Source organism: Saccoglossus kowalevskii, chromosome 1, assembly GCF_978046115.1.
Source record: "Saccoglossus kowalevskii chromosome 1, keSacKowa6.1, whole genome shotgun sequence".
In the NCBI taxonomy this organism is placed as follows: domain Eukaryota; kingdom Metazoa; phylum Hemichordata; class Enteropneusta; family Harrimaniidae; genus Saccoglossus; species Saccoglossus kowalevskii.
In genome coordinates this window covers 41,055,599-41,073,721 of record NC_140641.1, presented here as the reverse complement: position 1 = coordinate 41,073,721, position 18,123 = coordinate 41,055,599, and the positions used below count along the sequence as shown (strand labels likewise).

The following is an 18,123-nucleotide window of genomic DNA, read 5'->3' as shown; positions in this document are numbered from 1 at the left end:
TTCCACGTCAACACGTAGTACACATTTGATATATGAATAGCGATATGTATCTCCGATTTCCAGGCAAACACGTACACACTTGCTATATGAGTAGCGATATGTGTTCCCGATTTCCACATCAACATGCACACACTTGCTATATGAGTAGCGATATGTGTTTCCGATTTCCACGTCAACATGAACACACTTGCTATATGAGTAGCGATATGTGTCCCTGATTTCCACGTCAACATGCACACACTTGCTATATGAGTAGCGATATGTGTTTCCGATTCCCGCGATAAAACGTATACACTATATGAGTAGCGATATCATTACAATGAATACAATGCAGAAACTAAGGCTCACTATTTCAGAATAATGCAAACAAATCTGATATCGATTTGGCGAGTTATTGAAAGAAGGAAATAGGAATACTTGTGATTGTAGGCGAACACATACCGTCACGTTGATGTACTTTTTTATTTATAGTATGATGAATATGTCAGTTATGACAGTATATAGCCAACCAGACAGCAATATATGTAGACATAGCCTCAGGATAAATCATTTTATCTGTTCCTGCTAGAGATTAAATTGGTGTGCACAGAAGTTGATGACAGCGAGCAATGGGAACAGCATACATAAGTACTAGGAAATGATGACACATCTCATCCTAGTATTACTGCTTAATCATGGTGTTAATGCGTAATGTTTTCGTAATTAGTGAATTCTAAGTTGAAGGGACGTATTAAAACGACTTGATCCTCACTTTTTCTAAAGAATAATAATATGGCATTGTAACATTTCATTGTCATTTTTGCGTCATAGAAAATTTAATTTACGCTGGAATATCCAATCAAATTTACGCTACGGTCTCGAAAATGAACTTGTACTAGATTTCACAGGAAAGCAAATCGTTGTTATCTTTATTTCAAAGTGTTTACAAATGTATACTTACATACATTGCATAGCAATGGGAATAAAACATATATATATATACAATTTCAGAAAGAAAGAAACACATGGCGTGTTAGTATTGCTTATTTATAAGACTTCAGAAAAATTCAGTACAAAAATGATGCACTCATATGAGGTATATTCTAGTTTCTTCGTCTTCTAATTTAACCACATACAGAATAATTTGACAGTCTAAAAATTTATTAGAAAGTAATGGACTGACTAGATGTTTTCGTCAGCAATGAACAGGCAAGAACAGGCACGATGTTAAAATAACAATGTACTTCTGATATGAGGTGCCTATAGTTTAACATCATCTGTAGAGTGGCATGTGAGAAAAGTATGCAATGCATAATTCAGTTTAAACTCTATAACAAATAGAACACAAATTCAAACACAGTCTTATTAATTTGTTTACCTTAAAATATGACACATTTTAAACTTTTCAAATACGAGGTTATTTCGATTTGTCACGGAAATTGTATGCCGATGCAATTCCTATTACCGACTGGACACGACTTTCATTTGTATGATGAGTTTATTATTTAGTCTAAATCATGCTGTTAGACAGTTTGCCGTCTAACCAGTTAATATGCATACATGTATTTATGTTTAAATCCACCGACGCACCACCATACAGAAAATAAATGGTCAGCCCAACCCTACAATATATATGCCATAGATCTGGTTTCCACAACAAATGTATGAATATCAAATTAAAATGATTGAAAAGATGGTAGGTAATGTTCATTTGTGTAAAGTAAAACAATTTCATCTATACCTGAGTATAAGGTATGTGACTGCACTGCACTTAATGTGTCGACATTGATACATTATTCTACTCATGACAGTGACAGTGACCTTCGTATACAGGATGGGTTATAATTATCTTGAGTTATTGTCCTTGAAATGAACATTGTATATGGATGATAGTGACAAGCATGGTAATAATTTTCTTGAAAACGATAGAATCGCATTATTTTATCATGGAATTTAGTTTATTTGAAATTTCGTGTGTCATCTAAAATGTAAATAATCTTAACTTAATTTGATTTAATTTCCACATAGTGACTCACATTACTTTGCAGTACGCTTTGCATGATGAATGTTTTATTACCACTATCGATGTTGTAACCAGAAAGGTGGCCTTGCCATCGGAAGAAGGTGCTGATGAACGATACTAATGAATAATGTATGCAATGAGTCGTTACCATTAATATCATCGTTTTTCATGTTTAATGGCAATGTACCTGGCAACTATCACAATATCTAGATAATCATCTATCCCAAGATGTATCGTTGTTATATCAACAACTTACATTGTCCTATGACGTGCGCTGATTTATTTTATAGAACCATGTAGTGCGGTAGCTATTTCCGGTTTTGACGTGAATCTGAGGTTAAGAGCATGAATATCTCGTGCAGTGTTTATTCAATTACCGTTCGTTCATCAGCCACTTGGTGTGATGATTCCATATCTAACAATAACATTTCCCGATGACCTGGCGGCAATAACACAACCTAGCACCATTCATTATATGACATTGTCTTCCATGTCTTTCATATGGTATTTCAAAAGGTCAAAACATAGCAAGAGTCATCCCAGATTGAGCACAAATTGGATGTATTCAATATTAATTTGGATTTGAAAATCCCGTTTTATAGCATTCGGTATTGGTATACGGTTCATATAAAACATCAAATTAGTTCACTTTCACTGCTGACGGAAAAGGTGGAACGTTGTGAGATGTTTCCACAGGCTATGTACGAGGTACGAGTTGTGCATCACTAGGTTTAGAAAACAAAAATTAGTTTACTGAAAAATGTCGGTGCTTTTCTATTCTTATCTGCTATGATTGGCGTCATATCTCCCCCATCGGAATGTTACGTGAGCGGCAAAATTATGCGAAATTGCGTATATGTGCATTATGGGAAAATAATGATGATATTAAAAGAGGTGTTCTTTTTATACAGATGTCAGTATAATATACATGTAGTATGTACAAAAATATCTCTCCTCCATGGAAGTCACGGATGATATGCATAGTTGAGAAATATTCCGTGTTCACATTGAAGACTGTCATGATTTTTTCAATAGACTGTCTATCGCCATTGTCTTCACGAATTCTGTAAAGTTTAGAAAAATATCAATAAATTAATAACGAATAATGAATTTGTGACCCTTTGGGAATATGTAGTCGAGTGTAACGTTAGAGAATATGGTGGTCACGTGGTACGTCGGTAAATATGGGCACGTGTTACATTGGTGAATATGGTCACGTGTAACATTGGTAAATATGGTCACGTGTAACATTGGTGAATATGGGCACATGTAACATTGGTGAATATGGGCACATGTAACATTGGTGAATATGGTCACGTGTAACATTGGTGAAAATGGTCACGTGTAACATTGGTAAATATTATCACGTGTAACATTGGTGAATATGGGCACGTGTAACATTGGTGAATATGGGCAAGTGTAACATTGGTGAATATGGACACGTGTAACATTGGTGAAAATAGTCACGTGTAACATTGATAAATAATGTCATGTGCAACATTGGTGAATATGGGCACGTGTAACATTGGTGAATATGGGCACGCGTAAGATTGGTGAATATGGGCATGTGTAACATTGGTAGATATGGGCACGTGTAACATTGGTAAATATTGTCATGTGTAACATTGGAGAATATGGACACGTGTAACATTGGTGAAAATAGTCACGTGTAACATTGGTGAATATGGGCATGTGTAACATTGGTGAATATGGGCACGTGTAAGATTGGTGAATATGGACATGTGTAACATTGGTGAATATGGGCACGTGTAACATTGGTGAATATGGGCACGTGTAACATTGGTGAATACGGACACGTGTAACATTAGTAAATACTGTCATGTGTAACATTGGTGAATATGGGCACGTGTAACATTGGTGAATATGGGCACGTGTAATATTGGTGAATACGGGCACGTGTAACATTAGTAAATACTGTCATGTGTAACATTGGTGAATATGGGCACGTGTAACATTGGTAAATATGGGCACGTGTAACATTGACGAATATGGGCACGTGTAACATTGGTAAATATGGGCACGTGTAACATTGGTGAATATGGGCACATGTAACATTGGTGAATATGGGCACATGTATCATTGGTGAATATGGGCACGTGTAACATTGGTGAATATGGGCACGTGCAACATTGGTGAATATGGGCACGTGTAACATTGGTGAATATGGGCACGTATAACATTGGTGAATATGGGCACGTGTAACATTGGTGAATATTGTCACGTGTAACATTGGTGAATATGGGCACGTATAACATTGGTGAATATGGGCACGTGTAACATTGGTGAATATTGTCACGTGTAACATTGGTAAATATGGGCACGTGTAACATTGGTGAATATGGGCACATGTAACATTGGTGAATATGGGCACGTGTAACATTGGTGAATATGGGCACGTGTAACATTGGTGAATATGGGCACGTGTAACATTGGTGAATATGGGCACGTATAACATTGGTGAATATGGGCACGTGTAACATTGGTGAATATTGTCACGTGTAACATTGGTAAATATGGGCACGTGTAACATTGGTGAATATGGGCACATGTAACATTGGTGAATATGGGCACGTGTAACATTGGTGAATATGGGCACGTGTAACATTGGTGAATATGGGCACGTATAACATTGGTGAATATGGGCACGTGTGACATTGGTGAATATGGGCAATTATGTAAAACCTTCTGTTCATAATTGTTAAAAATATAAAAAAAAAATTCTATTCATAGCACCCGCGCCATTTTGTTACTGCGTTAATAAATAAAATGACTTCATTTACATTTACCATTAACAAAAAATTAAATATCTGAAAATAATGATGACATTTGGTTATACTTAATAATGATAATGCAAATTATGATGGTATAAATGACAAACCTATCAACTTAAAAAATGTGCATCCCTTAATGACGACAGTTCATAAGTGGATGTATGTATGCCACGTGTCGCGTTGCAATTGTCAATGATATATGAATAAATTAGAATCATTCAAGCTATCAGTCACCATTCATTCTTCATGGGTGTTGAGAAATAAAGGCAGTCAATTACCATTCTTATATCTGTAGTACGTTATGTCTAACTGCGAAATGGACAACGGTACTCTGCATAAGTATACAATACGCTGTTAAGTGCTGTATTGAAGAATAGGCCGATACACCGTTTCCATGACAAAACCCGATTTCTGATTACCAGTTATCATGTTTTAACGCTTTCTTTTCACGTGGAATTATATCATAAAACGTATGTACTGCATTATGAATGTTTTTTGTTTAAACGTTGTTGCTTACCAAACCATTCATACCATTAGTTGTAACGGATTACGTTCGAATTTTAGAAAGTGAAATTCAATTCCTGTGAGAATATAGTACTAATGTTTAACCGTTAGGTTCTAGCCCATAGCATATTATCTCTGCACGCTGGATGTGCATTTACACTATACGTAAATGGCTGACATCGACATTGGTCTGAATATGCAATTTAAATGGGTATGAAGTGAAGTTGAATGCAAACATTACTGATTAAATTACTTTTCTGTAAAGAGGGTATTTTTACTTTCGCTTTGCTACCAGTAATTCCAATTTGTACAGACAATTGGCAACTGTCAGATGAAGGAATTCAATTGCCTAGTAAGATTTATGACATCCGTAACCTGTGTTCGATCTACTATCTATCGAATACAACTGAGATAAAAGCACTGAGAGCTTTTAATCGTTTCAATGATTACTTAGCATCATTGATTCTGTATCTATTTATTGCCAAAATATGTCAATCTAATGTGCTCTGAGCATTGCAAGTTATGCATTAAAATGGTCATTGACCTTTGACCTTCTCATCTGTGTGAGTTGGCAATACCTTCTCATCTGTGTGAGTTGGTAATACCTTCTCATCTGTGTGAATTGGTAATACATTCTCATCTGTGTGAGTTGGTAATACCTTCTCATCTGTGTGAGCTGGTAATACCTTCTCATCTGTGTGAGTTGGTAATACCTTCTCATGTGTGTGAGCTGGTAATACCTTCTCATCTGTGTGAGTTGGTAATACCTTCTCATCTGTGTGAATTGGTAATACCTTCTCATCTGTGTGAGTTGGTAATACCTTCTGATCTGTGTGAGCTGGTAATACCTTCTCATCTGTGTGAGCTGGTAATACCTTCTCATCTGTGTGAGTTGGTAATACTTTCTCATCTGTGTGAATTGGTAATACCTTCTCATCTGTGTGAGCTGGTAATACCTTCTCATCTGTGTGAGTTGGTAATACCTTCTCATCTGTGTGAGCTGGTAATACCTTCTCATCTGTGTGAGTTGGTAATACCTTCTCATCTGTGTGAGCTGGTAATACCTTCTCATCTGTGTGAGTTGGTAATACCTTCTCATCTGTGTGAGTTGGCAATACATTCTCATCTGTGTGAGTTGGCAATACATTCACATGTGTGTGAGTTGGTAATACCTTCTCATCTGTGTGAGTTGGCAATACATTCTCATCTGTGTGAGTTGGTAATACCTTCTCATCTGTGTGAGTTGGTAATACCTTCTCATCTGTGTGAGTTGGCAATACATTCTCATCTGTGTGAGTTGGTAATACCTTCTCATCTGTGTGAGTTGGTAATACCTTCTCATCTGTGTGAATTGGCAATACCTTCTCATCTGTGTGAGTTGGCAATACCTTCTCATCTGTGTGAGTTGGTAATACCTTCTCATCTGTGTGAGTTGGTAATACCTTCTCATCTGTGTGAGTTGGCAATACATTCACATGTGTGTGAGTTGGTAATACCTTCTCATCTGTGTGAGTTGGCAATACATTCTCATCTATGTGAGTTGGTAATACCTTCTCATCTGTGTGAGTTGGCAATACATTCTCATCTGTGTGAGTTGGTAATACCTTCTCATCTGTGTGAGTTGGTAATACCTTCTCATCTGTGTGAATTGGCAATACCTTCTCATCTGTGTGAGTTAGTAATACATTCTCATCTGTGTGAGTTGGTAATACCTTCTCATCTGTGTGTGTTGGTAATACCTTCTCATCTGTGTGAGTTGGTAAAACCTTCTCATCTGTGTGAGTGGGCAATACATTCTCATCTATGTGAGTTGGTAATACCTTCTCATCTGTGTGAATTGGTAATACCTTCTCATCTGTGTGAGTTGGCAATACATTCTCATCTGTGTGAGTTGGTAATACCTTCTCATCTGTGTGAGTTGGTAATACCTTCTCATCTGTGTGAATTGGCAATACCTTCTCATCTGTGTGAGTTGGTAAAACCTTCTCATCTGTGTGAGTTGGCAATACATTCTCATCTATGTGAGTTGGTAATACATTCTCATCTGTGTGAGTTTGTAATACCTTCTCATCTGTGTGAGTTGGCAATACATTCTCATCTGTGTGAGTTGGTAATACCTTCTCATCTGTGTGAGTTGGCAATACATTCACATGTGTGTGAGTTGGTAATACCTTCTCATCTGTGTGAGTTGGCAATTCATTCTCATCTATGTGAGTTGGTAATACCTTCTCATCTGTGTGAGTTGGCAATACATTCTCATCTGTGTGAGCTGGTAATACCTTCTCATCTGTGTGAGTTGGTAATACCTTCTCATCTGTGTGAGCTGGTAATACCTTCTCATCTGTGTGAGTTGGTAATACCTTCTCATCTGTGTGAGTTGGCAATACATTCTCATCTGTGTGAGTTGGCAATACATTCACATGTGTGTGAGTTGGTAATACCTTCTCATCTGTGTGAGTTGGCAATACATTCTCATCTGTGTGAGTTGGTAATACCTTCTCATCTGTGTGAGTTGGTAATACCTTCTCATCTGTGTGAGTTGGCAATACATTCTCATCTGTGTGAGTTGGTAATACCTTCTCATCTGTGTGAGTTGGTAATACCTTCTCATCTGTGTGAATTGGCAATACCTTCTCATCTGTGTGAGTTGGCAATACCTTCTCATCTGTGTGAGTTGGTAATACCTTCTCATCTGTGTGAGTTGGTAATACATTCTCATCTGTGTGAGTTGGCAATACATTCTCATCTGTGTGAGTTGGTAATACCTTCTCATCTGTGTGAGTTGGTAATACCTTCTCATCTGTGTGAATTGGCAATACCTTCTCATCTGTGTGAGTTGGCAATACCTTCTCATCTGTGTGAGTTGGTAATACCTTCTCATCTGTGTGAGTTGGTAATACATTCTCATCTGTGTGAGTTGGTAATACCTTCTCATCTGTGTGCGTTGGCAATACATTCTCATCTGTGTGAGTTGGTAATACATTCTCATCTGTGTGAGTTGGTAATACCTTCTCATCTGTGTGAGTTGGCAATACATTCTCATCTGTGTGAGTTGGTAATACCTTCTCATCTGTGTGAGTTGGCAATACATTCACATGTGTGTGAGTTGGTAATACCTTCTCATCTGTGTGAGTTGGCAATACATTCTCATCTATGTGAGTTGGTAATACCTTCTCATCTGTGTGAGTTGGCAATACATTCTCATCTGTGTGAGTTGGTAATACCTTCTCATCTGTGTGAGTTGGTAATACCTTCTCATCTGTGTGAATTGGCAATACCTTCTCATCTGTGTGAGTTAGTAATACATTCTCATCTGTGTGAGTTGGTAATACCTTCTCATCTGTGTGTGTTGGTAATACCTTCTCATCTGTGTGAGTTGGTAAAACCTTCTCATCTGTGTGAGTGGGCAATACATTCTCATCTATGTGAGTTGGTAATACCTTCTCATCTGTGTGAATTGGTAATACCTTCTCATCTGTGTGAGTTGGCAATACATTCTCATCTGTGTGAGTTGGTAATACCTTCTCATCTGTGTGAGTTGGTAATACCTTCTCATCTGTGTGAATTGGCAATACCTTCTCATCTGTGTGAGTTGGTAAAACCTTCTCATCTGTGTGAGTTGGCAATACATTCTCATCTATGTGAGTTGGTAATACATTCTCATCTGTGTGAGTTTGTAATACCTTCTCATCTGTGTGAGTTGGCAATACATTCTCATCTGTGTGAGTTGGTAATACCTTCTCATCTGTGTGAGTTGGCAATACATTCACATGTGTGTGAGTTGGTAATACCTTCTCATCTGTGTGAGTTGGCAATTCATTCTCATCTATGTGAGTTGGTAATACCTTCTCATCTGTGTGAGTTGGCAATACATTCTCATCTGTGTGAGTTGGCAATACCTTCTCATCTGTGTGAGTTAGTAATACCTTCTCATCTGTGTGAATTGGTAATACCTTCTCATCTGTGTGAGTTGGCAATACATTCTCATCTGTGTGAGTTGGCAATACCTTCTCATCTGTGTGAGCTGGTAATACCTTCTCATCTGTGTGAATTGGTAATACCTTCTCATCTGTGTGAGTTGGCAATACATTCTCATCTGTGTGAGTTGGCAATACACTCTCATCTGTGTGAGTTGGTAATACCTTCTCATCTGTGTGAATTGGTAATACATTCTCATCTGTGTGAGTTGGCAATACATTCTCATCTGTGTGAGTTAGTAATACCTTCTCATCTGTGTGAGTTGGCAATACATTCTCATCTATGTGAGTTGGTAATACCTTCTCATCTGTGTGAGTTGGTAATACCTTCTCATCTGTGTGAGTTGGCAATACATTCTCATCTGTGTGAGTTGGCAATACATTCTCATCTATGTGAGTTGGTAATACCTTCTCATCTGTGTGAGTTGGCAATACATTCTCATCTGTGTGAGTTGGTAATACCTTCTCATCTGTGTGAGTTGGTAATACCTTCTCATCTGTGTGAGTTAGTAATACCTTCTCATCTGTGTGAATTGGTAATACCTTCTCATCTGTGTGAGTTGGCAATACATTCTCATCTGTGTGAATTGGTAATACCTTCTCATCTGTGTGAGTTGGCAATACATTCTCATCTGTGTGAGTTGGTAATACCTTCTCATCTGTGTGAGTTGGTAATACCTTCTCATCTGTGTGAGTTGGCAATACATTCTCATCTGTGTGAGTTGGTAATACCTTCTCATCTGTGTGAGTTGGTAATACCTTCTCATCTGTGTGAATTGGCAATACCTTCTCATCTGTGTGAGTTGGCAATACCTTCTCATCTGTGTGAGTTGGTAATACCTTCTCATCTGTGTGAGTTGGTAATACATTCTCATCTGTGTGAGTTGGCAATACATTCTCATCTGTGTGAGTTGGTAATACCTTCTCATCTGTGTGAGTTGGTAATACCTTCTCATCTGTGTGAATTGGCAATACCTTCTCATCTGTGTGAGTTGGCAATACCTTCTCATCTGTGTGAGTTGGTAATACCTTCTCATCTGTGTGAGTTGGTAATACATTCTCATCTGTGTGAGTTGGTAATACCTTCTCATCTGTGTGCGTTGGCAATACATTCTCATCTGTGTGAGTTGGTAATACATTCTCATCTGTGTGAGTTGGTAATACCTTCTCATCTGTGTGAGTTGGCAATACATTCTCATCTGTGTGAGTTGGTAATACCTTCTCATCTGTGTGAGTTGGCAATACATTCACATGTGTGTGAGTTGGTAATACCTTCTCATCTGTGTGAGTTGGCAATACATTCTCATCTATGTGAGTTGGTAATACCTTCTCATCTGTGTGAGTTGGCAATACATTCTCATCTGTGTGAGTTGGTAATACCTTCTCATCTGTGTGAGTTGGTAATACCTTCTCATCTGTGTGAATTGGCAATACCTTCTCATCTGTGTGAGTTAGTAATACATTCTCATCTGTGTGAGTTGGTAATACCTTCTCATCTGTGTGTGTTGGTAATACCTTCTCATCTGTGTGAGTTGGTAAAACCTTCTCATCTGTGTGAGTGGGCAATACATTCTCATCTATGTGAGTTGGTAATACCTTCTCATCTGTGTGAATTGGTAATACCTTCTCATCTGTGTGAGTTGGCAATACATTCTCATCTGTGTGAGTTGGTAATACCTTCTCATCTGTGTGAGTTGGTAATACCTTCTCATCTGTGTGAATTGGCAATACCTTCTCATCTGTGTGAGTTGGTAAAACCTTCTCATCTGTGTGAGTTGGCAATACATTCTCATCTATGTGAGTTGGTAATACATTCTCATCTGTGTGAGTTTGTAATACCTTCTCATCTGTGTGAGTTGGCAATACATTCTCATCTGTGTGAGTTGGTAATACCTTCTCATCTGTGTGAGTTGGCAATACATTCACATGTGTGTGAGTTGGTAATACCTTCTCATCTGTGTGAGTTGGCAATTCATTCTCATCTATGTGAGTTGGTAATACCTTCTCATCTGTGTGAGTTGGCAATACATTCTCATCTGTGTGAGTTGGCAATACCTTCTCATCTGTGTGAGTTAGTAATACCTTCTCATCTGTGTGAATTGGTAATACCTTCTCATCTGTGTGAGTTGGCAATACATTCTCATCTGTGTGAGTTGGCAATACCTTCTCATCTGTGTGAGCTGGTAATACCTTCTCATCTGTGTGAATTGGTAATACCTTCTCATCTGTGTGAGTTGGCAATACATTCTCATCTGTGTGAGTTGGCAATACACTCTCATCTGTGTGAGTTGGTAATACCTTCTCATCTGTGTGAATTGGTAATACATTCTCATCTGTGTGAGTTGGCAATACATTCTCATCTGTGTGAGTTAGTAATACCTTCTCATCTGTGTTAGTTGGCAATACATTCTCATCTGTGTAAGTTGGTAACACCTTCTCATCTGTGTGAGTTGGTAAAACCTTCTCATCTGTGTGAGTTGGCAATACATTCTCATCTATGTGAGTTGGTAATACCTTCTCATCTGTGTGAGTTGGTAATACCTTCTCATCTGTGTGAGTTGGCAATACATTCTCATCTGTGTGAGTTGGCAATACATTCTCATCTATGTGAGTTGGTAATACCTTCTCATCTGTGTGAGTTGGCAATACATTCTCATCTGTGTGAGTTGGTAATACCTTCTCATCTGTGTGAGTTGGTAATACCTTCTCATCTGTGTGAGTTAGTAATACCTTCTCATCTGTGTGAATTGGTAATACCTTCTCATCTGTGTGAGTTAGTAATACCTTCTCATCTGTGTGAATTGGTAATACCTTCTCATCTGTGTGAGTTGGCAATACATTCTCATCTGTGTGAGTTGGTAATACCTTCTCATCTGTGTGAGTTGGCAATACCTTCTCATCTGTGTGAGTTGGCAATACCTTCTCATCTGTGTGAGCTGGTAATACCTTCTCATCTGTGTGAATTGGTAATACCTTCTCATCTGTGTGAGTTGGCAATACATTCTCATCTGTGTGAGTTGGCAATACATTCTCATCTGTGTGAGTTGGTAATACCTTCTCATCTGTGTGAATTGGTAATACCTTCTTATCTGTGTGAGTTGGCAATACATTCTCATCTGTGTGAGTTGGCAATACATTCTCATCTGTGTGAGTTGGCAATACCTTCTCATCTGTGTGAGCTGGTAATACCTTCTCATCTGTGTGAATTGGTAATACCTTCTCATCTGTGTGAGTTGGCAATACATTCTCATCTGTGTGAGTTGGCAATACATTCTCATCTGTGTGAGTTGGTAATACCTTCTCATCTGTGTGAATTGGTAATACCTTCTCATCTGTGTGAGTTGGCAATACATTCTCATCTGTGTGAGTTGGCAATACATTCTCATCTGTGTGAGTTGGCAATACATTCTCATCTGTGTGAGTTGGTAAAACCTTCTCATCTGTGTGAATTGGTAATACATTCTCATCTGTGTGAGTTGGTAAAACCTTCTCATCTGTGTGAATTGGTAATACCTTCTCATCTGTGTGAGTTGGCAATACCTTCTCATCTGTGTGAATTGGTAATACATTCTCATCTATGTGAGTTGGTAATACCTTCTCATCTGTGTGAGTTGGTAATACCTTCTCATCTGTGTGAGTTGGCAATACATTCTCATCTGTGTGAGTTGGCAATACATTCTCATCTGTGTGAGTTGGTAATACCTTCTCATCTGTGTGAATTGGTAATACCTTCTCATCTGTGTGAGTTGGCAATACATTCTCATCTGTGTGAGTTGGCAATACATTCTCATCTGTGTGAGTTGGCAATACATTCACATCTGTGTGAGTTGGTAATACCTTCTCATCTGTGTGAATTGGTAATACCTTCTCATCTGTGTGAGTAGGCAATACATTCTCATCTGTGTGAATTGGTAATACCTTCTCATCTGTGTGAGTTGGCAATACATTCTCATCTGTGTGAATTGGCAATACATTCTCATCTGTGTGAGTTGGCAATACATTCTCATCTGTGTGAGTTGGCAATACATTCTCATCTGTGTGAGTTGGCAATACCTTCTCATCTGTGTGAGTTGGTAATACATTCTCATCTGTGTGAGTTGGCAATACATTCTCATCTGTGTGAGTTGGCAATACATTCTCATCTGTGTGAGTTGGTAATACCTTCTCATCTGTGTGAGTTGGTAATACCTTCTCATCTGTGTGAGTTGGCAATACATTCTCATCTGTGTGAGTTGGCAATACCTTCTCATCTGTGTGAGTTGGCAATACCTTCTCATCTGTGTGAGTTAGTAATACATTCTCATCTGTGTGAGTTGGTAATACCTTCTCATCTGTGTGAGTTGGTAATACCTTCTCATCTGTGTGAGTTGGCAATACATTCTCATCTGTGTGAGTTGGCAATACATTCTCATCTGTGTGAGTTGGTAATACCTTCTCATCTGTGTGAGTTGGCAATACATTCTCATCTGTGTGAGTTGGTAATACCTTCTCATCTGTGTGAGTTGGCAATACATTCTCATCTGTGTGAGTTGGTAATACCTTCTCATCTGTGTGAGTTGGCAATACCTTCTCATCTGTGTGAGTTGGTAATACCTTCTCATCTGTGTGAGTTGGTAATACCTTCTCATCTGTGTGAGTTGGCAATACCTTCTCATCTGTGTGAGTTGGCAATACCTTCTCATCTGTGTGAGTTGGTAATACCTTCTCATCTGTGTGAGTTGGCAATACCTTCTCATCTGTGTGAGTTGGTAAAACCTTCTCATCTGTGTGAGTTGGCAATACATTCTCATCTGTGTGAGTTGGCAATACCTTCTCATCTGTGTGAGTTGGCAATACATTCTCATCTGTTTGAGTTGGTAATACCTTCTAATCTGTGAGAGTTGGTAATACCTTCTCATCTGTGTGAATTGGTAATACCTTCTCATCTGTGTGGGTTGGCAATACATTCTCATCTGTGTGAGTTGGCAATACATTCTCATCTGTGTGAGTTGGTAATACCTTCTCATCTGTGTGAGTTGGCAATACATTCTCATCTGTGTGAGTTGGTAATACCTTCTCATCTGTGTGAGTTGGTAATACCTTCATACTTCTTTTCACGTATACTAGCTTCTTTTTTAAATTTGGTTAAGTAAACAAGAGCGTGATTAACAGCTAAATCAATCTGGCTCTACCAACAATATGGGATAAAACATTGATTACAACTCATAAATAATAAAAACATTGCAATATAGTAACTCAACAGAAACTTTGAATTAGAAGAATTATTTCTAGTGACTATATGAAAAGAACAACAAATCTTCATTCTAATCTAGATTTATGCAAAGTGGGACCTTTGAACCCCTGTTAGTTTCTAGATATATACGCAATTTCTGCGAAAATAAAAAGGTGGTATCGTAGGCAATTTCATTCTCTAGAAAACTGTAATTTAGAGAGACAAAAGTCGTCAATATCGTTTCAGCAAGTTTGTGTTTGTGCTGAAGATAATGAGAGTTGAAGTAAAAATTAAAATTGAACACCGCAACCAGTAGATATCTTTAGTGACCTCAGTATGAAATTGGCTATTAAATTATATATATATAACAACGGACAGGTACATTTTACATGTACCATATATAAATTCAAATCAATGTACGTGTTCACAGATAAAACTAAGAAAACAATTACGAATATTGCAATTGAATAATAAGACAATGTGAACGAACTACATAATAAAATTAACTTGATAAAAAATATGTTGCCTAAATATACAATTTTAAAAAATACCATTACGTAGTTCAGAGTAATTCATGATACGAATAAGTTCAATTTAACTTAAAGCGACGAGACCTTAGTTTTAAAGAATATAGTCAAAATATAACATGCCACTCAAATTACAGTTGCACAATAATCACAGCGAAATAAGCAGCGTTCATACTACGTGTTATAGGTGGTAAACGTGATACCATGCTTCCCCCGAATGACCCATCAGCAGATTAATACAACCCCATTATAAAACATTATATAAGTTGATTAATGACAAGTACGATATACTAAGGTAGTAATTACAATTAGTAAATATATACGGTAGGTTTCGTTCCTTTAAATTTATAAAACGTGTACGTGAGAATTTAAAATTAATGGAATTTTAGTTTTCATGTGTTTAGATTATTATGAGTCGATTATAAAAATTCAGTACATATGACGTAGATATAATGACGTTTCGTTATATATGGAAGAACACAGCCCGACGAAATTTAACATGGACGATAATTTAAAAATAAAACGGCATATTCATACACACAATAAAACACCAAAGGAGTACTTTGTTAATATAATGCAAATGTATTTAAAATACTTTCAATCAATCACCATGGTGACGATAAAATAAACGAACTATATGGTCATTATAGACTCAACAATTGCATTGGCTATATTTAACAGAGTATATCGCAACTCCGTAATGTTCATTTCACAATCCAAACACGTTTGTATATTTGCGATGTCAGGTATAGTCGGAGATGTCAATTTGATACCAAGCCTTTTACAAGTATACAACTGTGACACGGTTTGACTTTCAACAATTTAATACCACCTGGCACACCACACCATATTTGTCATCCTATATTTCATTTAACACTATAGATAAATAAATAAATAAATAAATAAATAAATAAATAAATAAATAAATAAATAAATAAATAAATAAATAAATAAATAAATAAATAAATAAATAAATAAATAAATAAATAAATAAATAGTAACTATATAAGTAACCTTAACTTGATAAATAATGGTAAAAATAAGCACATCACTCAGAAAAAAATGTCATATTGCAAATTTCAAGAAGCAAAACGACTTTTGGTTTTTAACAATCGTGAAATTGCATATCTTGGACAGATTCGAAAATATAATATCCTAGTTTCCAATAATTATTTGTATCGGTAGTACAACACCAACATATGTTGTAATTTACTACATAAGGTGACACTGCAGAGTAGATACTAGTTGCTATAAATCACATCGTTAGGAATATTTAACCAACAGCTGGCAACATAACGAGAACATTAAGTTTTATTTAATTTCTTTTATTTGTTTATCATTATTACAGTCTCATTGAAAATGGACCTAGGTAGTATCAGTGTCTGAATGTAAATGAACATCATGCGCTAACATGCGCCAAATGCAACACATGGGTCTTTACAGTGTATCGACCTGGTCAAATAAAAATAAATTTCAATATACTAAGTGGTGATACGAATGTGGAGGTGGTGATGAATTACGTAATAAATGATAATTTGTTATAGTCTCATGGCAAAAATGAAAAAAATAGCAGTCAGTCCGTGAAAAATTATTATTATTTTGTTTATTTGATAATCAAAGTGAGACTCATTAATCAGTTATCTTTCTGAATTTCAGTTCTATAACATGAAGTACCAAGAGACTAGTAAATTCATCTTATTATCTCTGGCGTAATGCTAGTGGGATTATAAAAATTGCAGTGATTTCGATTAGTTGGCCAAACATTCGTGTTTCCGACAAGAACTGTCATGCATCCACTTTCCAATTTTAATAAAACTATTCATGTATGACGGCCACGAGCCTGTACCCGGATATTAAGCAACTGTCGACACTGTCTACATCACAACATAGATTACAGGGATATTGGTAGTTTTATTATTAAAAAGTGAATAATTTATACGAAAACATTAATTATGATCAATAAGCACATCCATAATAGCATTTTATGTCTGGTATATATTGATTTACGAATTATTACATTTCGTTTACAGTACTATACGTATTTTTTGCTGGACAGTAAGCACCTGCCGGATTGTTTTGGTCGTTATAACCAATATATCAAATCCAACAAAACTCATGAAAGAGTCTCGTAGTATTTAGATATGAGTAGGTGGTTTTCAAATATCCAATACCTTGCACGCGATTTTATTGTATAGTACAATGCTAAAGAATGAAAAATAAATAAAACATACGTGGCCATTATTTCTAAAATCGCTGAATAATTATATTTGCTTGAATGGCATGGCGTATAGACACGTTGTCACAAGGTTCTAGTAGATGCCGTTTTGTATGACAGTCGCCCGGACGACAGTTATGATGACACAAACACAATCATTTTTATATTGGCTGTATACATTATATTAACAACGATGTGCGACCTGTAGAGCTATTCTTGTCACATTTATACTGCTGTCTCTGAGCAATTTCATTGAGTGTATCAGCTGTGGTCGGCAATCGTACACAAGCATTATTATATTACAACAATACTCGGCAATGTAAATGGTTTTTAATTTCCCTTTCCATTAAATGCAATATATCAATGCATTAATATTGCATATTTAATTACATTTTATTCCTGTTATTTTACCTGAGTTGCCTCTATAATATTCAGCATTGCGAGGCACCGCCACGCGACAAACACCTGTTCTAAGAAAAGCGGCAGTTAACCCTTGATTTGACAAAAAAATAACTGAAATTACAACAAAACAGTAAAATGTAGTATGCACTAGTTTGAGATACCTTCATAATTGATTTTTCCATCTCCGTCAATATCTGCCTGGTTCAACATCTCCCTGACTTCGTCTTCTGGTAAGGTTTCTCCATATGTCGTCATTATATACTGTAATTCTTTGGCGGTGATGTAACCGTTAGTATCTTTGTCAAATACACGAAATGCTTCGCGGATTTCTTCGTCCACGTCTATGTCACGCAGCTTCTTCGCCATCATTGTGAGAAACTCCTCGAAATCAATTTCTCCGTTTCCTGCATAAAGAACGTAGTGCAGTTAGCATGTGTAATGGATCAATGAAATACCTGTGAGTATGTTTGCACTGCATTGCAATGGATGATT

At 36.9% G+C, this 18,123-nt stretch overlaps 1 protein-coding gene across 2 annotated transcripts in view; it reads right to left on the bottom strand.

The window, feature by feature from the left end:
- Window positions 1-879: 879 nt before the first annotated feature.
- LOC102806135 (neo-calmodulin-like) overlaps window positions 880-18,123 on the bottom strand; it is a 40,316-nt gene continuing 23,072 nt past the window's right edge. The window contains exons 4-5 of one of the 2 annotated variants that reach the window (XM_078010962.2): window positions 17,793-18,035; window positions 880-3,066 (exon numbers count right to left, since the gene is read on the bottom strand). In XM_078010962.2, the coding sequence (XP_077867088.2) occupies window positions 3,020-3,066; window positions 17,793-18,035 (290 nt within the window). In that variant the 3' untranslated portion in view covers window positions 880-3,019. Of the gene's footprint in view, window positions 3,067-15,573; window positions 15,891-17,792; window positions 18,036-18,123 lie in introns of those variants that run through there. The other variant, XM_078010963.2, reaches the window with a different exon arrangement.